General features: G+C 55.5%; 8 protein-coding genes across 8 annotated transcripts; all 8 read left to right on the top strand.

The window, feature by feature from the left end:
• Positions 1-78: 78 nt before the first annotated feature.
• On the top strand, positions 79-1,599 carry JKF63_05352 (uncharacterized protein; the record flags this gene model as incomplete). The annotated part of the gene is made up of 1 exon (XM_067901315.1): positions 79-1,599. The coding sequence occupies one exon, from the start codon at positions 79-81 to the stop codon at positions 1,597-1,599; it is 1,521 nt and encodes a 506-aa protein (XP_067758317.1).
• A 2,986-nt stretch (positions 1,600-4,585) lies between these two features.
• Positions 4,586-6,160, top strand: JKF63_05351 (uncharacterized protein; the record flags this gene model as incomplete). The annotated part of the gene is made up of 1 exon (XM_067901314.1): positions 4,586-6,160. One exon carries the CDS (start codon positions 4,586-4,588, stop codon positions 6,158-6,160), a length of 1,575 nt encoding a protein of 524 aa, XP_067758316.1.
• Positions 6,161-7,184: 1,024 nt separating this feature from the next.
• On the top strand, positions 7,185-7,775 carry JKF63_05350 (uncharacterized protein; the record flags this gene model as incomplete). Its single annotated transcript, XM_067901313.1, has 1 exon — positions 7,185-7,775. One exon carries the CDS (start codon positions 7,185-7,187, stop codon positions 7,773-7,775), a length of 591 nt encoding a protein of 196 aa, XP_067758315.1.
• A 1,452-nt stretch (positions 7,776-9,227) lies between these two features.
• JKF63_05349 (uncharacterized protein) lies at positions 9,228-10,088 on the top strand (the record flags this gene model as incomplete). Its single annotated transcript, XM_067901312.1, has 1 exon — positions 9,228-10,088. The coding sequence occupies one exon, from the start codon at positions 9,228-9,230 to the stop codon at positions 10,086-10,088; it is 861 nt and encodes a 286-aa protein (XP_067758314.1).
• Positions 10,089-12,253: 2,165 nt separating this feature from the next.
• Positions 12,254-15,178, top strand: JKF63_05348 (uncharacterized protein; the record flags this gene model as incomplete). Its single annotated transcript, XM_067901311.1, has 1 exon — positions 12,254-15,178. The coding sequence occupies one exon, from the start codon at positions 12,254-12,256 to the stop codon at positions 15,176-15,178; it is 2,925 nt and encodes a 974-aa protein (XP_067758313.1).
• Positions 15,179-16,073: 895 nt separating this feature from the next.
• JKF63_05347 (uncharacterized protein) lies at positions 16,074-16,622 on the top strand (the record flags this gene model as incomplete). The annotated part of the gene is made up of 1 exon (XM_067901310.1): positions 16,074-16,622. The coding sequence occupies one exon, from the start codon at positions 16,074-16,076 to the stop codon at positions 16,620-16,622; it is 549 nt and encodes a 182-aa protein (XP_067758312.1).
• Positions 16,623-18,462: 1,840 nt separating this feature from the next.
• On the top strand, positions 18,463-18,786 carry JKF63_05346 (uncharacterized protein; the record flags this gene model as incomplete). The annotated part of the gene is made up of 1 exon (XM_067901309.1): positions 18,463-18,786. The coding sequence occupies one exon, from the start codon at positions 18,463-18,465 to the stop codon at positions 18,784-18,786; it is 324 nt and encodes a 107-aa protein (XP_067758311.1).
• Positions 18,787-21,104: 2,318 nt separating this feature from the next.
• Positions 21,105-22,904, top strand: JKF63_05345 (uncharacterized protein; the record flags this gene model as incomplete). Its single annotated transcript, XM_067901308.1, has 1 exon — positions 21,105-22,904. One exon carries the CDS (start codon positions 21,105-21,107, stop codon positions 22,902-22,904), a length of 1,800 nt encoding a protein of 599 aa, XP_067758310.1.
• Positions 22,905-24,165: the final 1,261 nt, after the last annotated feature.

Here is a 24,165-nt window from a genome sequence, read left to right as displayed (position 1 = left end):
CCCCTCTCCACCCATCCACCTCGGCTGCTTTTTTGCTCAGGCGTTCCCATGATGTCCCGTGAAGAGAGTCCCTGCATCATGATCGGCAATGATTCCGACACGCCGAACAACTCGCTCAGCCACAGCGAGCACAACGCCCACAACAAAGCTACTCCCTTAAAGTCACACAACGCCAGCTCCGCCGCACCTCGCTACGCCAACTCTGAAGCCACGGAGCACGGGGATACAACCACCGCTGAGAAATCTCGTAACGGCATTGTTCCATCAAGGAACGACTCGTCCGTGCCCAGCCAGCTCAACTCAATTAACCTTTCCCAGCCGCGCGCGGCGTCCACGAGCATCAACGGCGCAGCGCCACAGACGCCAACGATTCCCCATCTAAGTTTTAGCGGCTTTCAAAACGGGCTGAGCAAAGCGAGCACCACCAGTGCTGCCTTCTCGACCCCATTCGCCCCAGGCGACCGTCGCCCGCCGTTCGCGCCTGTGGCTCGATCGGCAGCCCGTGTGCTCCCAACGCCTTCCGCGTCGATGGCGCGTTCAACCGTCATGTCGACGGGCACTCGTCGTACCGGCGGAAGCGCCGGCTCCAAAGCCTTCATGCCACAAGTGACAACGGTTGCGCCAAACTACACAAGTTACCCCTCCGACGTGTCCAAGTACCTAAAGGAGGTGATTCGGCGCCGAGAGGAGGCCCTGATGCTGCAGTTGCTGCCCACTGCGCAGCAGATGGATCAGGCAGTGCTTCAGGCGCAGACGGCCTACGAGCTGATGGTTCAACAGGAGGCGCTCGAATTTCTTCAGATTGCCCACAAGCGAAGGGAGGCGGATCTCAAGTACAGAGAGCAGGTGCTCGTCAGGGCGAACAAGGAAAAGATCGAGGAGCAGAAGAGGAAGCACAAGGACGAGATGATGCAGCAAAAGGGCGACATTGCTGTCGCTTCGAAGCAGACAGCCGCGGAGATCAAGGAAAAACTCCAGACGCTCGTGTCGCTACAGCCAAAGCTAAACATTATAGCCGCTGTCATGGCCCAACTGCAGGATCCGGCAAGCGACTGCGCACTTCTCGGGGCGCTCATGTTGGAGGACAAGCAGCTGAAGAAGGCCCTCAAGGGAGATGCACGGTACAACAAATCAAAGACAGCAGCCATAGACGGAGGTGCAGAGCCGTACTGGTGGAAGCAGTGCGTATGTGCCTCCTTCAACGTTGCAGCGATTGTAAAGCAGAAGCCGTACCGCGCTACCGTTGTCGACGTCCCCTTCGCCACCAAGGTGCCCGCTGACAAGAAGGTTGTTGTTGTAAAGGATGGGGAGGGTAACATCGTTGCGTGGGTGCATACTCGCAGCGGTCCCGACCCGAATGCCTTGGCGGAAGCGTACCTCGCTGCGGTGCTGGTGGCTCCCGAGCTGCCCGCGGATGCCTACAAGGGCGTACTGTGGCCTAAGGAGGATGCTGCAGAGGTGCTGCGCGGTGTGAAGTCTGCCAAGAGCACCACCGCTGCCATCCTCCCTGAAGTGATCACGACGCTCAGCTACAATGAGATTTGTTCGCACGAATTGTCGAAGAAGGACGTCGCGGCGGCGGGCGAGGCGGCTGTCTAGTTGCAGAGAGGAGAGGGAAGGAGGGCGGGGGGGGGAGTAGCGATTCCACTCCACTCTCCTCCTCCCCCCCCCCATAGATCTTGGAAGGTGTCATCACTTTGGGTTTAAGTGTGTCGTCCACACTTTTGCCTTCTCAGTACTCCAAAGCCAGCGCTTCTTCGTTACTTGATGTACTCTCAGACTCTGAGCCGCCTCCTTTCCCCAGAACAACAAAAAAATCCACGTTCAAACGCGCGTGACCACATTTGCTGGGGAGCCCCCCCCTTCCTATTTCTCCCCTTATTGTCGCCCTCTACGCATATTTCATTGTTCCCCCTTTTCTTTTTTCAATTCTATTTTTGTTGTGCTTTATTCTGGTGTCATGCCCCCCCCCCCCCCCCCACACACACAGTCGCCTTTTTTTTTCCTCTTCCCCTCCCCTCGCCCACGGCTGGCTGTGCGTATATGTCTGTGTGTGGGGTTGATCCCCCCCATACATGTGCGTTTCACTCACCCCCTTTTTCTCCGCCTACGTCTTCCTCTTTCCTGCCATCTTGTCACCAATCCTTCCTTTCTTGTTGCGTACACTCAAGGGTAAAAAACAAAAAAAACATTTATATACCTACCTGTATGCACACACATATATATATATATATATATACACTCACTCACTCACTCTCCTTTCTCCTCCCCCTTCTGTTTTTCCCCTTTGTGCTCTCATTAATTAGTGAGCCGTTTTCCCTCTTTTTTTGTGTGGTTGCTGTTGACTTGCTTCGCTTTTGTTTTGTGGCCGTCTCCCGTCCCCTCCCCCCTTCCCTCCTTCCTTTTACTCTCGTTCCCATTAGAAAAAAGACTTTATTTCTTGCCCCCTTGTAGGTGCACCCACACACCTGCGGGGGTCGTTTGTTTTTGTGTGCGTGTGCGCCGCTGTAGCAAAACTCCCACCGTCTTCACCCTCGACGTTCCATTGTGTGTACAACATACACATATGCGCTCATCGTGGTGTACGGTACTCTTCTCATTGCCCCCCCCCTTCCTCCTCCTCCACCTTCTCCACACCCCTCACCCGCGTTGCACCACATGAGACACAACGACAATATATTCTGTCTCGGGCATGTTTTTATGTCAATCGCAGAGAGCGCTCGCGAGCGAGAGACGGAGAGGGGGGCAGAGCGGCAGGACAAGCGGGCCACCGTCTCCCTTTTTTTATTTTACTTTTGGTTGTTTTGCCCCTTTGCCTTTTACCCTCTTGACTACTTCTTGCGCTCCCTAAGATCACTGGCGTCTTCTTTTGTCTTTGTTGTTTCGACTCTCTCCTTCCTCTTTCCATGGCCTCTCCTGCGCCGGGAGAGGTGAAGAGTGGGGGAGGAGGAGGAGGAGTGTACGCGCTTGGAAGAGACCGTTACGTCTCTGGGAGGTGCGAGTGGAATATAAAGGGATTAGGGAAGGGAGGAGAGCCGGATAGGGGCTGGTCAAGTGGAGAAAAAAAACGGGGAACAGAGTTGTACGAGCACGGGGACGTGTAGTAACGTCAGGGAGTGACGATCGCATGCTTTCATGGCCAAAGTCGTCGCCGCTCCGAAAAAATAGTATCGCCCTGTTATCTCATTTTTTTAAATATTTCTTTTGACTTGTGTTGGTACTGCAGAGTTGCATCCTCCCCCCCACCACCACTACCACCAGGAGGCAGTGAAGACGGAGTGAGACGCAGTAGAGCCACGCTGACTGCTTGCGCATCCTATGGATAGGGCACACGTCTCCACTGCCGCCCGGGGCGCCCCGACGCGACGTCATCCAGGACCTGGCCGCGGACATCGGTGGCAAAGAGTCGCACTGGTCTCTCTCTCCCCCCCGCCCCTCTCCCCGCGCTCTTTACACCGTAGGCGCTTGACTCTCTCAGCACCAGCAGCTGTTCAGCATTGGCAATGAAGTAGGGGGCCAGTGCTGAACATCCCCTGCACCGCGTGGGCCGTAGACCCTTGATACCCTCCCCCCCCTCTTTAGGCTGAGGAGGATGCCCCCGTCATCTCTCCCTCTGTCTTGAGGGATAAAAACTCAAAAAAACAAGAAGGGACAACAGACGAGTTCGCAAACATGTATCGCATGTAGTAGTATAGAGAGAGGGTGAGTAAAAGCGGTGACATGAAAGACGACGGCTCCAGAAGGGGGAGATCAAACGTGGGGTGAGAATACGAATGGTCTGAGGTAACTGCACCTCTCTCCCTTTCGCTTCGCTTCCCTCTTTCTCCGTGGTCGCTCGTGCGTGTGTGTGTCGTAACGGGCCAAATCGTGTATGCCACGATGGTGGTGGTGGTGGTCCGGTGCATGAAGCCGCAGCCCCTTGCCCCCCTTCCTCCCTTTTTTCCCCCAATGCGCAGCACACCATCAAACGGAATGGGGGAGGGGGAGGGAAAGGTATTTAAAAAAAGAGCGTAGATACACGTGTACACATATTGTGTATACATTATATATATATATATATATATATATATATGTATATATGTATATATACATAATACATTAGAAGATATTGTAAAGCCGTTTTTTTCTTTGTGTCTCCTCTCCCTCCCCCTCTCCCCGTAACGCGCACTCACAGCGTTGGCGGTGCAGAGACAGCGGCCGATGTTGAACAAATAGCAAAAAAAAGTATCGTGTTTGGCGAGGGCTGGAAGTGGAATAGTAATAGAGGGAAGGGGGTGTAGGCGGGGGGGGGGGGGCCACGTCCCCGAGAGAGTAGTAATTGGCAAACGCATCGAAATGGTGCAAGCTTGTACATATGCACTTCCCTCTCTTCCCCCCCTCCCCCCACGCCCCCCACTACCCTTTTTGCCTCTTCGTGATATGTCATTACTGCACCACCCCTCCCCCCGCCCTCTTTCCCCCTCTCTCCCTCCCCCCATTTATCTAGTCTGCGTCAGCTGTGTAGGTACCAGTCCTTTTACCTTTTGCACTCTCTGTTGTCGCTTGTTTTTTTTTTTTTTGCACCATCCTGTCTCTCATTTCCAAGATGGACATGGACCTCATGACGCGGCGGGAGGCCGCGAAGGTGGAGGACGTCCTTGAGGATCTCGTGAGGGAACTCTGTATTCTGGCCCTTTTGCCTGACGAGTTTACTTCGTGGGTTCGCGATGAAGCTGTCGTGGCGGCGACTCGAAGCGACACGAATAGGTTCCTGCTCCGCTACGAGGAGCACGTCACCAAAATGGAAAAGGCGATGAAAAAGAAGAAACACAACCTGCTCAGAGACCCTCTCTCTGGTTCAGGGCCGCACGCATCAGCGCCCTCGCCTCCGTCTAGCAATGGCCGCAGTAGCAGCTCCAGCTCCAGCAGCTCCTGGGCTGATACCGATCCACAGAGCGACACCACCACGTCCGATCCGCTCATCTCGACCACAGCTTCTCTCGATCCTGAAGTCGAACAAGAGCGTCAGAGGGGACTGAAGGCGGCGTGCTTCGTGTTTGCGGCCAGGCACTACGGCGATCCGACTGACAACGACGGCAATGAGGCAGTGCTGCAGGTGAGCGACTACGCGCTGCTCGAGCGCGACTTACTGGCTGCAGCAACCACGACTGGCTCTGTGAACGCCACAGACCTTCAGACGCACCATCTGAGCACTCGCGCGCTCATCGACACACTGCGCGATGGCGGGTACAGCGACATCGCCACGTACTTTTTAAAGAGCCTGCACGCGCAAGGCACCTCTCCCATTCCCGGCTCGGAGCAACCTTCCTCCTCCACAGAGATGTCAGACTTGACCACACTGCTACCAGCCTACAAGTATGGTATGCTAGACGAAGGCATGGACCACCTGCGCAGGCTTGTCATGACGCTGCGCCGGCTTATCCATCAGCGCAACCAGTCCACAGTCAACGAGGACATTCATCGCTATCAACTTCTTCACGACGCGGTGAACCGGGACCAGGCAGGCACAGCAGACGTGCAGGTGCTGAACCAGCGGTACCTCGAGGTGAAGGCCGCCCGCAAGCAGGAGGTGTCCGCCCTCGATAGGGAGATTGAAGCGCTCGAGAAGGAGTTGTGGTACGCGCAGCGCACGGCAGACGTCGAGTTGGAGGCATTTCAAAAGATGCAGAAGTCACTCCAGGAAAGCCGCCGATTCTCTTTGAGGCAGCAACTGGAGGCGCACCGCAAGAATGCAGACGAGATGGCGAGCCAGCTAAAGAAGGTGCAAGCCAAGGCGCAGGATGAGCTCAACACGTTGCGCTCGAACCGCACGAAGCGTGAGGCGGCAGTGAGCGGGGCCATCACCGAATACGACGCCCAGAGCGCGTTGCTAGAGGCGGCGATGCGGCAGTTCAACAAAGAAACTGAGGAAGATACAGAGCGCATCGTCGCCCTGGAGGAGACCGTAGAGAAGCTGCTGAAGGAACGTGAGGAGCACGCCTGGGAGATTAAAGTGTCCGAGCAGCGGCAGGAGCATGCTCAGGTGATTCACGAGCGCCATGTGCAAAACGCACGGGTCATTCAGGCCTACTACCGCGCCTACATCGTCCGCGTGCAGGTCGAGCGGGATATAGAGAAGAGCTCCAGGAAACGCAAGAAGAAGCACAGCGCAAAGAAGTGAGTGGGGTTGCCACTACTGCCGCATATTCATGCGCCCGTCGCAGAGAATATCAGGGGTGTGGAGGGGAGAGGGGAGGTCTCCCACTTGGCGACATTTGGCTCTCCGTTTGTGCCCAATAAAAAAAGAAAAACGAAAGAAAGGAACGAATGAACAACCACACACACACACACACGCACAGGGTGTGGTGTTTTTTTTTACGGCCACAGCGCGGCCACGCGTTTGGGTTCTTTTGATTGATGTACACGATGACTTACTCTTCTTCCTCCCCCCTTTTTTTTTCTTGATTATCCTTTTGGGACGGGCGGACAGCAGCTTCTACATGATCTCTCTTGTACGATATGAAGGGGTGTGCTCAGATGTTTCCGGGTGCACCCTCTCCCCTCTCTCTCTCTCCCCCCCCCCCCCCCCGATGGCCTGTACTTGCATATTTTTCGACAATGACCTTGAAAAAAAAAAGAGAACATGACAAATAAAAACTACACCATTGCCACTCCCCACTTCTTTTTTTGTTCAATGAGACCACCGAAGTGTGAGCCGCTGATGTGTCTCGGCAGCTTGGTGGTGGGGGGGAGGGGTAGTGGGGAGGAGGAGGAGGAGGAAAGAGAGGGTGCTCAGAGAGAGAGAGAGGTACAGCGTGGCCTCCTGTTTCGGTGGGCATTTTTCCACTTCACGTATAGACGACAGCTGGGAGGGGGGCTGCACGGCTATATGTCTACATGTATGTGTATAGATATATACATTGCGGTGTGCGCCGTCCATAATATGGTGAGTGGGGGTGTCACACATCGTCTCGGTGCCTCTGTTGCTTCATTCACCCCCCAGTCCACTGGGCGTACTCGTGGTAAAGCAACACGAGAAGCACGGGAGAGATGCGCACCAGCGCGTCCGCATTAGGCTTCCCCTCCAACAACAAAAAAAGAACCTCCTCCATCCTTGCCCCTCTTCCTCTACTATTTTTCTGGTAGCAAGCTCGAGCACACACACAGTCATCGTGCTTCACTCTTTTCCGGCTCTGTGAGAAGATATGTCGAGCTCTGCCCTTCCCCCCCCTACTGCTACGCAGCTGGGCGATGCGGCCTTCGAGAACACTGTAAAGGTAAGCGCGGAGTTCTTGGCCCTCACGTACGGTGCGCTGGTGCAGCAAATGGTAGAGGAGCTCACGCAGGAGGACGATGTAGAGCAGGTGAACCAACAATTATACAATATGGGTCACCGAATCGGCGCTCGACTGATAGAGGAGTACAGTGTTTACAGCGGCGCTCCTCCATGCCGCACCTTCACTCAGGCCGCCGAAGGCGTCGCTCTCATTGGACTCCGGATGTTTCTTGGTGTGAGTGCTGAGGTGACACAGGTTAAAGACGCAGCTGACACGTTCGCGATTAGTTTCCAGGATAATCCACTGTCGCTGTTTGTGGAGCTGCCGGATGGACCGTTGCGAGACTACTTGTGCTATTCAAACTTGCTCTGCGGGGTCATCACCGGTGCGTTGAGTCTTGTGGGGCTACAGACGGAGGCGCGCTTCTCACGTGACAAGCTTCGCGGTGACTCCAAGAACGAGATTCTTCTCCATTTCAAGGGGCGGGAGCGTGAGTCGTTTCAAGTGGAGCGGGGATAGCCGTGCGTCTAAACGGATTCACATTACTTAGTCATATGCGCGAACCCGTATTCCCAACGGTTCTTGTTTTCTCTCTGTGTGTGTCACGTTTCTTTTTTGTATGTGTGTGTGTGTGTGTAGATTGATTTGCAAAACTGCTGCGCGTGCCTTTTCATCTGAGAAGGGGTGGGGGAAGAGTGGAAGTGCGGGGAGGGGAGGGGGGAGGAAAGGTGACTGGCGCCTTGAGGGTCATCTGTCGCTGCCATCGACCCGGGGCTATTATGTGGTTTTTTTTTACTTTTTCACTCGCCCCTCTTTGTTCTGTTAGTGTTGCCCCACGTTTTGTTTGCCCCAGTCGCGTGTATTTGGTGTTCCGTGTCCTTTTTTTTTTTTTCGGATGGGGCTGTGTCGGTGTGCTTGCCCCCCGCTGCCCAACTCTCCAGTCCCCCCAACCTCCATCGGGTCCGTCTTCGTCCCTGTCTCGCGCATTTCATTTTACGCGGTTCGCCGGGCCACCGCCCGCCCCTCTTCCCCCTTGTGCCCCCCCCCCCCCACCTCTATTTTTGCCTCGACCTCAACTGCTTCCCCCCCCCCCCTGGCTGGCGGATTCCTCCTCCCTCTCGCCAAAGTTGATGACAAAAATACCTCAACAACAAGGCGCTCGTTATTTGTTCCACACACACACACACGCATGAAGACCTCACGGCACTGTTGAGATGTTGGTGGTTGTGGTGACTTGTTCAAATGCGCTATGGGCCCTCACTGAGTGGTGACGCTTGTCATCAAGGAAAAAAGAGGGAGGGGGGATACTGAGACTAGGAGGTGAAGGTGCGGGGCGTAGGGCCTGCATTGTGTGTGCGTGCGCAGGTATGCTTCACGCGACGACGACGATCTCCCCTGCCCGTCTGCCCGCCCTCCCCCACTCTTTCAAGACAGCACTACACACCGGCACAAGCAGATGTCACCCAACGATGTATGACTGCGCATGCCACCTGCCTTTCCGGTCCTCTGTCGCTCTCTCTCATCACCAACATGTCTCTCACTCACTCTCCCCCCCACCACCCAATGCTCTAGCCCCATCTTTTGCGTATAATAGCACCCCTCATTTTCTGCTGCCCCACCCACCCACCCACCCAACCCCTCCTGCTCTTTTTTTTTTTCATCCCCTCGCCGTGTAGTTTTTTTTTGGGGGGAGGCGAGAGGGGAGGGGGAAAAAAGAGGTGCGCTTCTCGGGACAACTTGCGTACTTTTTTCTGCCATCACACCCACGGGCTGACGAGACGTGTTGGGACGGTCGACTGGAAATAAAGCGTAGGGAGAGGAGAGGCTGCGTCCCCCTCCACAGCGGAGCTTTACGGCCACCACGGCCGTTGTTGTCATATTGAGCTTCTCTTTTTTTTTTTACATTGAACCTTCCCTCCAAGCCCTTTTTCCCTCCTTATACCCCCTTCTTGGCTCCTTCACCGTTCAAAAATGGAGTACGCCCAGAAATCTGCGCGGCTGCCCCGCAGCGCTGAGGAAAAGGAGCGCTGGAAGCGAGTTATCGTCATCCTCGAGCACTGCCCACTACAGACGATTCATACAGATCACGGGTTTGAGTTGCTGAGCGATCGCCACCGTGCCTACCACGCACGGCACAACCAGGATCCAGCAGATTGGCGTCCTGATGTGGTACACCAGTGCTTGCTGCATCTGCAGGACTCAGCCCTAAATAGGGCAGGCATGCTGGAGGTGTTTATACGCACGAAGAAGCAGGTATGCATCGCGGTAGATCCACGTCTACGCGTGCCGCGCAACGTTCGACTGTTCGAGAAGATGATGGTGTCGGTGCTCTTCAAACTCAAGGTGCGCGCGAGCACGGGCTACCTCTCCCTACTGCGGGTTGTTGGAAACCCGATCACCGACCACATCCCAGCAGGCACGCGACTTTACCGTGTAGAAAAAGACGGCGACTACGTTGACCCCTTTGAATTTTGCGCTACCTGTGGATACGCAGCCGACGTCCTCGAGCAGCGCTCGGATCAGAATATTCGCCTTGCCCGTCGCCGGCTCACCTCGAGCACAAGCGGGACACTGGAGGACACAACGGCAGAGGCTGGCAGTGGGGTGTTTGCAGGGTTGCAGCGCAAGGCTGCAGAGCGGCGGCAGTTCCAGCCATTTGCCTTCATCATTGGCGGTATGTCACGCGGTGACGTCTCGGTCGACTACGCCCGACCAGGGGAAGTCTCGAGCATCCGCTTAGGGGATCGCGGTATGTCGGCGGCGGCGGTGATCAGTTTGCTGCTGCACGGCTTTGAAGAGGAATGGCTGCGCGAAGACAACGAGGCGTGTTGAGGCGTTATTTTTCCTCCTCCTCCTCTTCAATTGCCCACCTCCGCTCCGTTGCAAAGATGTGGGGGGGGGGGTGAGCGGCATTACTACCTGTGTACACACGCGTACTCTCATTTCATTTCTAGTGGCTGCTGCTGCTCCTGTTCTGTTCACTCAGTGTCTCACACACCCTCCCCCCCCTCCCCTCCCCTCCCCTCCCTCCCCCTCCCCCTACACCGTGTAATTTTTGTTTTTGTTTATAATGAGGGGACTAAAACGCCTTTGGGTGGGGTGGGTGGGGGGGGGGCGTCGTTTCTGCAGTTTGTGTCTTGCGCTGCAACGTCGCTGGTGCCGTGATATCGACACCAGCGATGCCCGCATGTCTCGGTGTAGAGGCGCTGCGGGCTGAATGAGACTAGCCAAATATGTGGTACGATAACATGCATGACGAAGATATTGCCGAATAAACAAGAGAGGAAAGGAAGGTGTGTGTGTGTGAAGCAGGGTGATGCGCCTGGATGCGTACTGATATGCAGGTCAGTTCATCGACGCCGGATATCTTGCACCAGTTGCATCACGCGCCGAACGTTGCACTGCCATCCGCTGTAGTCCTCCTCCCCTTCCTGCATCTTCCCCCCTCCCCCGTCACTCATCGTCTTATATGCACTCACGCCTCCCTAACCAACAGACGAAAACAAAATACAGGAAATATAGCCGAAATATGCGACACAACCGCATCCAGAAGGCGGTGCATAGAGTGGGGGGGAATGGATGGATGGCCCGGGGGGGGGGGAAGGAGGGTCCCCCCCCTCCCCCTCCTCCCCTTTAAAGAACAACAAAAAAAACGAGATAGAATAGGGAGAGACTTAGAACGACGGTGTGCGTTCTTGGCATCCCCCCTTTTAGTTTACGGTTTGGATTGGCTCTTCCACGGGGAAGGGAGGGGGGGGACGCCGCACGCTTCAGCAGCCGTGCTGTGTGTTTCTGCCTCTGTGCGGATGAAGCACCTCTCTCGGAGGGGGGAGTGGGTAGATGATGTGGCCCTCGTTGCCTTCCTTCTACACTCCGCCCCCTTCCTTTCTGCCCTACCTTTCCCGAGACTCCAGCAGCGAGCATAGCCACGAAAGAAAAGTGGACGCATCGGATCGCTGCATGCTATATATATATATATTTATATATATTTATATATGTACACAAACCTCATCTCTTTTCACCCACCCACTCCAACATACCCTCACCTGTGCTTAGAGGCACAGCCGTAGCACCTTCCTCGCACGTACCAGCACCCGTACACGCGAGTCGGGTGTGTGCTTGTGTGTTCGTGTGGCATGCGCAGCTCAGATCTGTGCCAGCCCCCCTCCCCCCTCCCCCCCTCTCAACAGGTGCGTTTTCCCATTCATCTCCGAGTTGCACACCGCATCATTTTCTTTTTGACCTTCTCCATCATTAACTTTTTTTTCTATATATATATATATATTCGTGTATTTCCTGTCTGTCCTGTGCGTGTGTGTGTGTGTATGTGTGTGTGTGTGTGTTTTGCCTTCATTTTGCTCATCCTTTTTTTTTTCGCGGCTGCCCTCCCCCGCTATCGTGATTGACACACCTGTGTCTGCTCCTCGGAATCTCTTTCAAATACTCTGAAGCACCCTCTCTACCCCCCCCCCCCTCCCATTCAATCGTTTGACTTTCTTCTCACCGCACGAACACTTGGAGCGCTATTTTTCTCCCGTGTGCGGGTTGCTTGAATTGCCCTTCATCGCCTTTTCCATTGTTCTCGCCTCTGCCCCCCCCCCTTCCTTCCTTCTTCTTCCTTTTGTGGGGCCTTTGCACGTAAAGGGAAAAGGGGGAGAGCCATCCTCGTGTCACGGTAAACGATCATCTTTTTTTTTTTTTTATCTGCTCTTGTCGATCGCGCCAATCCCCCCTTCACTCGTGCTGCCCTTGACGACAACGTATTTTTCTCTACCGCTCTTTGTCCCTTCTTCACTGCACCTCTTGCCCGACATATTTTCTCTGATCAGTTTCGGTGTGTTTGTGTCTGCGGGCGAGTGCACTCGCTCAACGAACACACAAAAGCTCAGGCCCCCCCCTCTCCCCCCCCCCACACACACATACACAGGTCAGCAACAGCAGCAGTTGGAAGGGGGGAGGGCATCCAGTAGCGTACATTGAAATTGTGAGGCGCTGCAATGTTTAATTCACTCGTGGAGTTGCCTGTGCCGCTGACCGTGCGCCCCCTGCGCCTTCTGGGCGGGGGCAGCTCCAACTCAAAGAGCTGTCCTCGCAAGCACCAACCGCCACGCCACGCCGAACGTCGACGCTCTCTGGAGAGCATTAACAAAAGTACAGCGGGCCAGACCAACACCCCAGACCCAGTCGTAAATACTGTAATTCAGGTCTCCAACGACAATGTCGCACGCATGACAAACACAGTCCCAGTGATCCCGCCCGCGCCGCCCCCGCCGCGGCCGACGTTCACCATCCTCACGGAGCTTGACGAGGATGGCGCAGGCGCAGGCGACCTTGGGTTTACCAACGCTGGCTGTCCCACAATAGACGGGGGCACAGCTGAGGGCGCCCCTCGCCGTGTCCACCAGGACCCCCTCGCCTCCACCCAGACTCTTCTGTCGCCTCTCGGCTACAGTTTTTTGTGTCAACAAACCAACGCCGAGGATGTGGCAAAAAAGACACCCACACATCCGAGCCAGGGAGCGCATCAACCGTCCATGGAGGGGAGCACCGACATTCTCGTGCCCACTGGCAGCGGCGCTCGTCCTGAGGACATGTACAAGTGCAGCTTCAATGCACTCAGCCACACGGACTTCGCTGATGTTGCCGAGCCGACCGACACAAGTTTTCCCTCAGGAGTACCGAACCCGGTTTTGTCGATCCACCCCTGGACGACAACCTCTGCCGGGAGTGCGGATTCAGTTCAGCATCCCTTGCGCATCTCCGCGACCCCCGTCGTGCCGATCGTCCCGCACGTCACCGAGCCGTCGTCGCGCAAGCGTGTGGCCGAGGACATGCAGCAACTCTACGGTGGAGTCGGTGCAGCCGCAGGGTTGACTTCGGTAGACTCCGCCGATGGATCTACGCCGGCGTCCGCCGCCGCTGCAACAGAGAGGGACGCGCCGTCGTCGACGCCGAAGAAAAAAAGCAGCAAGATTCCCTTCTTCAGCTCCTCCGGCGCCAAGAAAGCAACGAAAGCGGAGGAGCTGAAGAGGGCGTCACCTCCGACGGCCGCTGAGCGACGACTAGCGCGTGAGCAAGTCATCCGTGTCGGAGTACAACGACTGTACCGGCGTCTCAACGAGCTGCACCTGGACGTCTACCGCGTTCGCAACGATGGCAACTGCCAGTTTCGAGCTATTTCGCACCAACTGCTGGGCAGCGAAGACTACCATGATATCGTCCGGAGTCAGATAGTGTCCTACATGCGTTCGGCACGGGCGGAGACCTTCGACCACTATTTCGAGTCGCCTGCGCATGCAGATGCCTACTACGACAACTTGGCCAAGCTGGGGTCCTGGGGAGACGAGTTGTCGTTGCGGGCAGCGAGTGACTGCCTCTACGTGAACATTCATGTCTTATCCTCCGAGGAGCGCAACTGTTATATAACGTATCGCCCGTCCACCGAACACTCCGCCTCGGCGCCGTCGTTTCTCGTCGATGTCTTCAAGTTGCGGGAGCGCCGCCGGGCCGAGCGTCGTCTGCTCCGCGCACATGAGTTTCGACACCCAACACGGTCGCAGCACAGCCAGAGCTCTCACAACGCTTTCCAGGGTCTCGGGCAGGCATCATCGCTTGCTGGTCCCCAAGACAGTGCCAAGGGCATTGGAACCGCCGCGACAATGCCCAGCGATTACGGATGCCATGGCAGAAACTGTGGCAGCAGGGCCGTGAGGGAAAAGTGCGGCAATGCGACGGTGGCGGGTCAGACACTTTCGGTTCCGCAGGGTGGCGCACGCGGCTGCCCCCCTGAGAGCGGGCAGCCGCGGCTCCTGCGGCCCATGTGTGCGGGCGACATCACCACTAGGCCCAGTGAAGGGGGCCACAACAGTGATGATGAAAGCGAGTTGGACGCGAACGCAATTCAGCTCGCCCTCCACCGCAGGCTACAGCACGCCGAGATTTTCTGCAGTCGTCCGCTCTCGAGGAGAGAGAGCAGCAGCTTCGGTGCTCTGGCTTCATGGAGTGGCGTCGGGGGTGGAGACAACAACCACAGGCCCGCCACAATGCCACTTCTGCAACCTCGGTCGAACATGGGCGTGCCAAATCGATCATTGCACTTGCCGGCGGCTCCGGCGCCGCGACCCGTGCGTGGCAACGAAGACGCCTCGCGCGGCGGTGCTGCGAATCAAGCAGCGAAATTCTGCGCGTTTGGCGCTGAGGTGCAGTCACTCGATGCGGCCACGCAGTCCGTCAACATTTTTACTCAAAAGGTGGAGCCAGCCAGCACGCCCATTACGAAGGACGGTGTTGACTGTCATACTCACATATCCACTGGGGACGCTACGGCCACGCTGCTCACGAGCGCGGTGACCCCGGCAGTGCCACGTCCTTTGCTACAACCGCAGCTGCAAGAAGGCGCTGTGGTCATGGCGAGCGACGCGATGGAGGCAACGCCTTCGGTGGGTTACATGCACAGAGTCGATTCCTTCGCTTCCGCCCCAGCGCTCTCATCCGCGCACCTTCAAGGAGACGAGACTGGCGAGGTCATGCTGCTGGCGCCGAGCATGCACCGCGGCCGACCTAAGGGGCTGCTGAGCCAGAGCTTCTCGTATATGCAGAGCGCCAACTCCTTCACCGGGTTTGCTGACTCCTTTAGTGCGGACGTCTCGCAAAGCAGCTCCACCGCCTTGTTTGCCTTCGGCAGTGGTCAGCGTGAGGCTAGTGCGCAGTCCCACGGCAGTTTTGTTCCGCGTGCCGCGATGTCTTCCTTTGCCTCCGGTGCAGATTATGGCAGCAACTTGCTGGATGGCTCGGATGCTGGCAGTGAAGGGAATCAACGTTGCTCCTCCTGCTACTACTACTTCGAACCGCGAACCGAGCCGATCGATATTTTCTTGTCGTACCTCTACCCGGTGCATTACAACTCGCTTAGTGTGAAGTAGAAACAGGAGCCCACCTGCAGACGACGTTCGTTTAACTGAGACCGTATCGGCCACCCGCTGCACCTCCGATGCTATACATCCGCATGGGTATGATACTGTCTCATGAGACACACGTGTACACCACTATGCCTGCGTGACGCCCCTCCCCCGCCCGCCCGCCCATTTTTTGATGTCATTTTGGGAACTCCCTGCGGCTTCACGGTTCTCCCATTTGAATGACGTCCATGATTCGATGTGGGACTCATTTTTCTGTATCTAATGATGACAGGGAGGAGGTGGAGGGGAGAAAAAAAAGGGGGGGGCGATGCACCCCAGCGGGGGGAGGGGGGGAGAGGGCTCCAGCACCCATTCTGTGGAGTGAGTACAATGGAGGACCCCCTTCTCCATTATAACTCGCCTGCATCGTTGTGAGTGGAAATCACTTGATGTGTGCCCCCCCCCCCCGCTTTTCCAACGTATGTGTGCAGGGGAGCGGTGTGTGTGTGTGTGGGGGGGGGGCACTCATGTATCTCTGTGCATCAATGCTGTGAGCGCATGTGTAACATTTTCAAATATCTGTTTGGTAGTGGTGGGGATGGGTGAGTTGTGATCATCACAGTTTTGTAGCCTTCACACGAAATCATGGATTCACGAAGGCCTGACCGCACGCCAGCGTCCTTTATTCCTCCGTTCCGCACTCCACTGTGGAGGCTTTCTGCGGTCTGGGGTAAGTCAGTGCTCCTCCTCCTCCTCCGTCTCCACTCTCCGCACTGCCCTACAAACCTCTCTTTTTCTCCCTCCTGCTCTTTCCTCTCTCTCTCTCTCATGGGCGCCTATATATCAAGTACTCGTCATCCTCGCCTGCACACACACACACACACACACACACACACCACGCCAAAGAAGACAAGCAAACATGGGGCAGGCAAAGACAAAGCTTAACATAATTATTTGCGGGCTGGACAACAGCGGCAAAACCACCATCATCAACTTCATGAAACCGAAGGATCAGCGCTCGGAAAACATCGCGGCAACGGTGGGGTACAACGTGGACAGCATCAAGAAGGGAAAAGTCAGCATCACGGCCTTTGACATGGGCGGTGCGCAGAAATTCAGAGGGTTGTGGGAAAGCTATTACAGCAACATCGACGGTGTCGTGTTTGTGATTGACAGTAGCGATACACTCCGCATGTGCGTTGTGAAGGACGAGCTGGAGCAGATGCTAAACCACGCTGACCTCAAGACAGTCAAAGTACCATTTATTTTTTTCGCCAACAAAATGGACATCGCAGGGGCGAAGACACCGATGGAGCTGACTCAGATTCTGCAACTGGACCAAATCATGGGCGATCATCCCATGAACATCTTTGCCTCCAACGCACGGCTAGGCGAGGGTATCCACGAAGGGATGGACTGGCTTCAGTCAGTGATGCTGCGCCGCCTAGAAATGTCCAAAAAGAAGTGAGAAACACAACAAAATGGGGGGGGGGCGGAAGAGAGCAAAGGCTGGCCGGACCTTCACAGGTTGAGACGGCTGGGGCGACATGACATTGATGCAGTCCGCGCTTGCATTGTTTTTGCACGCGTGTCCACTACCCCTCGTCTCTCAATTCCGCTTCCGCATCTCCAGTCTCCCCTCCGCCCACCCCATTTTCTCTCATCCTATCGTTGTCTGGAGGAGGGAGGGAGAGGGAGGGGGAGCTGTCGACATAGCACAAACCCACAGGTTTGCCTGCCTGGGTAAGTGCGCCTCCGTGCCCGCATGTCTGCCTGACCTGGATGTGCCCCTAATCTTGATGTTTTGAATGATCTGTGTGTCAATCCACGAGTAGCAGTCCTTCCGTGTGCCCCCCCCCCCATCCTCCCCCCGCGTCTGCATTTTGGATTCCTCAAACAGTTGTTGTTTCCTCTCTCGCCGTCTCCGCTTTTTTTTTTGCTTGCTTCATCCGCTTTCTCCTCTTCCTCATTCTGCGCCTCCTCCTCGTAAAGGTCAAGTTATACCGCCATTATTGGCGTCTGGTGCAATGCGTTGACGTGTGGGGCCTCTCTCACTCGCTGTAAAACAACGCACACGCCCATAAACACACAGTAATTGCCGACATCATCTCGCTGTCGTTGCAGTTTTTGGCGAGCGATGGATCTTCAACGTTGGTGTCAGCCTCTCTCCCCCCAAATCCTTTTTCACGCTCTCTCGCTCTCCCCCCCCCCCTTGCCCCATCTCGGGATCATACATTATTGCCTATATTTGTATCGACGTTTATCTTCATACTTTTTTTTTGGGGGGGGGGGTATGTACACCTCTTACCTTATATGAGCGCGACGGCGCCGAAGGTGAATTTTTTTTTTTGCGTCGGCTGGTACGAGTGATGTGTGGCGGTGTTGGTTGGTTGGTTGGTTGGTCGGGTCTTTTGAGGGAAGGAGGAGGAGGAGGAGGGGGAGGGGGGGGGGAGGGTGGGGTGAGGCATTCTCCCTCTCCCTCCTCCTCCTCTGCTGCTGCTGCTGCTGCCTCGTTTCTCCCCCTCCCACGCCCCAACTCAGTCCTCCTACACGTACGTCTGTGTGTGTGTTCGCGTGCGTATATGTAGAAGGGGGGAGCGGAGGCATGTGTCACTGTATCATGAACAGAAAAGGCTTTGGTGCCTAGCCTTACCGCTCACTTAACCTATGTACACACAAGAAGATGTTTGTCAGGAAAGCAAACGTATCAAGGGGCTACGTGAGCGCTTCATGGACTGAGGTGCACGTCTCTATCTCAACTCCTGCTGTTCTGCCCCCCTCCCCCCTCCCCTCTCCCCCACCTCCCCCCATCCCCCTTCCCGCGTGACAGCGAGCTGCGAGGAGAAGAGTAACAAACTCGGTGGCGCACGTGGGCTGACTGCCAGATTTGGCAACAGCTCCCCCCCCCTCTTCCTCCTCTCTTCCGCCTTGAAAATACAAAATATGTAAACAACTCGCATGCGCACGGTGGTGTATCAGCAAGTTGTTGCGAAGCAGGACAAAGAGAACCAAAAAGGGGGGCTCTTCCTTTTTTTTCGCACTTGTATGCATACAGTGCACGAGTAGTTTTCACGCAGCCCTCCCACCTCCTCTTCCAACCCCCCCCCCCCGCCACTTCGTGTTTGTCTGCTCTCCCCTACATGGTGTTCACCCATTCATACACTTGTATCTGCAACAATGTGCGCACCCCCTGCATCACCAAGTGAAGTGATTCGGGGTTCTACTCAAACGAAGTGAGAAGAAAACAGAAGCTCTGACTCTCCCTGAGAATACACAACACACACACACACACACACACACACACACTCATGGCAGCCAACGGCAAAGCACACGCCACCGCCGCTGATGGTGCTGAGGTACACCCCTTCCTCGGCCATGAGCTGCGCGTTGAGCTGTCAGACGGCCGCGTCATTGTGGGTACCCTCATAGCCTACGAGGGTAGTGGTGACCTGCTGCTGCAGGCCGCTATCGAACAGCGCGTCTTCAAAGACGGCGAGGTCACGTTGCGGGGGTTAAACCTCCTCGCTATCCCCTTCAAGCATGTGAAAGGGTTGCATCGCCGTAAGCCGGGTCTTGAGCGGATCATGCTCACCAGTGGCGAGGCCGAGAAGGCGAATCCTGCGTTGGTTTAAAAGTGTGTGGCAAGTTGTACATGCAGTAAACAAGGGCAGAGGCGCGAGGGGCTTCAATGAAGGCCCCGATAGATGAGGATAGCGAACTCTCGAGGGGCTCACAGGACCGCTTTTTTGAGCCATGCTGGCGTTTAATTCACCACAGTAAATATGGATGTGATGAGATGTGTCCACAGGAGTGCCTCCTCCTCCTTTCTCACTCGCCCCCCCTTTTCGGTTTCTTTTAACTCTGCTGTTATGAATCAGATCTAACATGCTCATCCTTTTCTGTGTCTGGGGAGGGGTCTCTTCATTGTTGTGAAATCGCTGTCGACACACATACACACGCACACGTGTAGGCGTTCTCTCTCCCTCCCCCTCCTTCCACGGTTATTTCTGTGGTGTGTTGATGCTGGCTTTTTTTTTGGGGGGGAGGGCATTCATGTGCCTTGTCGCCGTTGATATCTGGCTTTAGTTTGTGTCACTGCATCAGGGGAAGGTAATGTATTTCTTGTGGTGATGGTGCTAGGGGGGGGGGGGCGGCAGGCAGGCAGACAGGCAGGCAGAACGTGATGGAAAAAAAGGGAAGGGGCACCGCGTAACGAACGACTTCACATCTTTCTCACACGAGTTTTTCTTGTGCTCCTGTTTGGGGCGTTGTTCTTTATCCTATTCTCTCTCTTTCACTGTCTTTCTCGACTACCGACATTACCTGCTGTGCAGCTCACTTTCCTATTTGTTGCCATGAATGTTCTTGCCCAAGACAAGGAGACTCTCAGACCCCACACGCTCACATTGAGTGCTGACATGGGAATCTGGAAGTGACCACACATCTCTGTGTTGCCACTTCCACTTTTTCCCTTCTGTTTGTGTGTTTGTTTCCCTTCAGTGGTACCCGCGCCACCCCCCCCCCCCGTAACAGCGCGGGTGCGTGTGTGTGGCGCACCTATGAATGTCTACTTCGCTCCAATCCTGTCAGGGTTGCTTGCCTGCCCACTGATGCTCGGCATGTTGGAAGTGGAGGGAAGGGAGAAGAAAGATAAACACACACACGCAACACTTCATTCTCGCAGTCATGCGAATGGGAGCTGCTCTCTAGTCCGTCCACACGCGCAGGCATCGGCTATCCGTCCTCGGTTGCACCTCGTTTGTCAGTGACTCAGCAGCAAGGCAAGGACAACGAGGGAAAGAATAGAGGGTGGGGTGCGAGGGGGGGGAGAGAAGGGGAGGGGGCCAACATGCCCAAGTTTGCCATGTCCACGTATCCACCATTGTATTAAACCCAGTAACCATCATGTGCCTTCTTTTCCTCATGGTCATTGACAGGTGCCGTCCCTAGGACCGCTCTCCTACCCCTCGGCTTTCATTATCCCCTCCCTACCTCTCATCACTATGACACACGCGCACACGCACCGCCACGGTCCACAAAAAACGGTTCTTCGAAAGTCGCGCCGAACACTCACGTACACGAACAAAGCACACGAAAAAAGGGGGAGATCGCATGCCGACTTCTCATGTTCATATTTTAGCTCTCTCCTCCTCCCCCTTCTTGACATACCTTAATTTTTATCACAATTCTATGTGAACGTTTATTTTTTATTTTTTTCGTTGTTGCCCTCCTACCCATTTTCTCTCCTCTCCCCCCCCTTTCCCTTGTATCGCTGACTTGCGTGCTGTTTAGTGGTTCTCCCTCCTTTTTCTAGATTTTACCCCTCCTCTACTTCTCAATCTTCCCCTCCTCCAACTACCACACACACACGCACACACACACACACACACGCACGCACGCACGTACACAGAGACACAAAGCGATAGTGCGGTTATCCTGCCGCGCTGTCTTCTCTCCCTCTTTCTCTCTCCTCATCGTTTTCGTTGTTTGCTTTTGGTCAATCTCACACATCCTTCTATTTCGATCCTTAACCAACCCCCTCCCTCCCTCCCTCCCTCCCTTCCTTCCTCTACTTGCTGATTCCACTTGGCTGGTGTCTTGGCTGGCGGGGGTGAGCGCGTATCGGTGCCCTACTTGTTTAGCGCGGTGAAAGGGCTTCACACAATTCTTGTTTTTTTTTTTTTCGGGGGGGCGCAGGCAAGGACATCCGCTTCAGCAGCAGGAGTATAGGACCATCCCTCCCCTTTATTTACACACAAACACACCAACTGTGTGTCCCCCGTGTGCGTCTTTTTTTTGGGGGGGGCTTGAGTGAGCGTCTGGTGCCCCGCTGCATGTATATTCGTATTTTGCTGGGGTTTGCTTATCGAACCACGCAACTTTTTTTTTTCACCCTTCTTGGATCTCATTTTATTATCATCCTCCTCATCCTCAATTACTGGAGATCATAATGACAAAGCTCAAGATCTTTTTGGGATTGGTCATCGCTCTCGGCGCGGTGTTGGCCTTTAGCCTTGGCTACTTCCTGGGCCTCCTCACGTATGGAGTGGCTGTCTGTGGTCTGTGCAACTGGTGGATACATGCTTTCATGCAGGCTGGGCCACGCACATCGCGACAGGTTCCCCCGATGCCCATCGCGTACTGTCAGCAGCTCTCCGCAGTAGAACTTAGCAGAGCTTACCGAGAGGGACGGCTCAGCTGCGTCGAGGTTGTTCGTACTTTCATTGAGCACATCAAAGCTGTAAACCCGTATATAAACGCGCTGGTGTTTGACTGCTTCGACGAAGCCTTGAAGGCGGCAATTGAATCAGATCGGGTCTGGGATGCGTGGCGGGTCCACAAGGACCCGAAGCGGATGCCGAGCTGGCTCCTCGGCGTCCCGTGCACCATTAAGGAGTGCATGGAGTGCCGTGGCTGCCCTAACACATCCGGTAACCCGAATCGTCGTGAGATAATCTCTGCCACCGACAGCCCCGTCGTCAAAAACCTGCGCGACGCCGGTGCTATCATCCTCGGTGTCACCAACACCAGTGAGCTGTGCATGTGGTATGAGAGCTCTAACTACATGTACGGCATCAGCAGCAACCCTTACGATACTCGGTGCCTTGTGGGTGGCAGCAGCGGTGGCGAGGGGGCCGCTGCCGGCGCCGCCTTCTCCACCTTCAGTCTCGGCAGCGATATTGGCGGCTCCATCCGCATGCCGGCCTTCTTCAATGGCGTGTATGGGCACAAGGCAAGTCCCCACTACATCTCCAACGTTGGCCAGCATCCAGGCGCCAAGACATCCGCAAACCATTACATGGCCACCGGGCCCATCTGCCGCTTTCCGGAGGACCTCATACCGCTGTCAAAAATTGCTGCACGTGGTGGGTTCGGGCTCGACCCGATTTTGTACCCGCCGTGTGCGCCGCTCGAGAAGGTGTTGGACCTCCGTCATCACCCGCTGCGCATTTTTGCTCTAGAGGATTACGGCCTCCCTTTTATCCACGTCTCGGAAAGTGAGATCGAGGCGGTCCACGCCGCGGCAGAGGCGCTTCGTGAACGCTACAACGCCCAGGTGACGTACATCAACGTCCGAACGCCGTCGCGTTCAACCGGTGGTGTTGTCCTGCCGGAGTTTCGGCCGTTTGCGCGTATTTTGCCCATGTGGGCGTCGGTGCTCACCAAGGATCCGACGGAGTCGAAGTTTAGCTGGTGCATGTCACAAGGACACGCGGGAGGCGTCAACTGGTGCGCGGAGGCCGTGCGTTGGCTCTTCGGTCGCTCGCATCACACCCTGCCCGCCATCGTGTTGTGCTTGATGGAGACAGCGGTAATGGCCATGCCGCGATGGCTGACGACCGACCGCGATGATGGGCTGCTCTCCTTCAAGAATGGGCTGGAGTCGCTCCTGGCGGTCGACGGCGTGATTATCGCCCCCACTTTCCCGTCAGCCGCGCCGCGCCATCACTTCCCGCTCTGGAACCCATTCCAGTTCCAGTACACCGCCGCCTTCAACGTCCTACAGCTCCCGGCGACCGCGTGCCCTATTTGGCCTGGTGCTATCATGGCCAACCGCCACAAGAGCCTCTCCATCCACGAGGAACGCTCCGCGCAGCTGCCGCACGATTTTCATCTCCCCAAGGGCGTGCAGGTGGTCTCGGCAACACACCAGGATGAGCTGTGCATCAGTGTAGCAATCGCCCTCAAGGACGCGCTCGGCGGCTACCGTTACCCCTCTTGGGCGGTGCTTGAGGGTACCGACTACTAACGAATCAGAGTAGACTTGCATTAGTTGGAGGTCTGTAGGACTGTAATCCCGAGAAAAGAGACAACTCTGAAGAGTAAAGAAGGGGGAAGGAGGGAGGGCACGAAAACAGACTCGAGGCATGTGTGGTCTTTTTTTTTCTGTTTGTGTGCAGGGAAGCCTGCCGATAGTCTCGCCAGTTCCGCCCCCCCCCCCCTCCCTCCCTCCCCTCCCCCCTCCCCCCCCGCTCATCTCAGCCTGACCTCCGTTTGTGTGGACCTTTTTGTTTAGCGTTTCTTCCACACGTGAGGGGGGGGGAAGGGGGCAGATCTCCTCTGGGGTTTCTCCCGGTGTGTATGTGTATGTTTGTATGTGTGTGCATGTGTATGTTTGTATGTGTATGTATGTTTGTATGTGTGTGCATGTGTATGTTTGTATGTGTGTGTATGTTTGTATGTGTGTGCATGTGTATGTTTGTATGTGTGTGTATGTGTATGTTTGTATGTGTGTGCATGTGTATGTTTGTATTTTTTGAGGGGGTGAGTCAACCTGTACGTCGGTATGTGTGTGCATGCTTCGGTGTATATTCATGTAAACTGTGTTGTACACAGGATGTGTCAGAAAGACGATCGCAAGAAAAGTGAAAGCTCGACCAAAATGTTCTCATGGAACGTGCCCCCCCTTCCTCATTTGTATTGCTGGTGTGAGTGAGGGGAGGGGGCATCGTATAACGGCATGCGTACTCAGATAAGGGGGGGGAAGGAAATGGAGGGCACGCGACTGATGGAGTTTACGCGGGGATGTGCATATGTTTTTTGTATGGTGGATGAGTGGGTATTGAACCGCACACCCGCTTACCTGGCCACCACCTTACAGCCTCCCCTCTTCATCACCCGTCACCGCCCTTTTCTCGCCTTCTCTGATCCCTGCCTAGGCTCCTGTCCACCGAACACACGTGACACTGTAATGCGTGCGGTACCCTCGCACTTCCGCGTTGTGTGTGTGTGTGTGTGTGACAGCGCCTCTCAGCGCTATTTCTTAACACTGCTCCACTCCTCCCTCTCGTCTCTATGCCGTCTGCCTTCCCTTTACACCGTAATACGGCACCTTCCTCTTTCTCATATCCTACACACACGCACCCAGTACAACTCGTGCAGGTGTGTGTGTGTGTGTGTGTTCTGGGCGTGCATGTGTGTGTCTGTATTTGTGGCGACACGCATTTGCTGCTTTGCGCATCGCCCCTTTGTTTCTTCTCTTGAGCCCCGTGTGTCTGATCCTTTCTCTC

Source organism: Porcisia hertigi, chromosome 16 (genome assembly GCF_017918235.1).
Source record: "Porcisia hertigi strain C119 chromosome 16, whole genome shotgun sequence".
Classification (NCBI taxonomy): domain Eukaryota; phylum Euglenozoa; class Kinetoplastea; order Trypanosomatida; family Trypanosomatidae; genus Porcisia; species Porcisia hertigi.
This window is presented reverse-complemented; position numbering and strand designations above follow the sequence as displayed.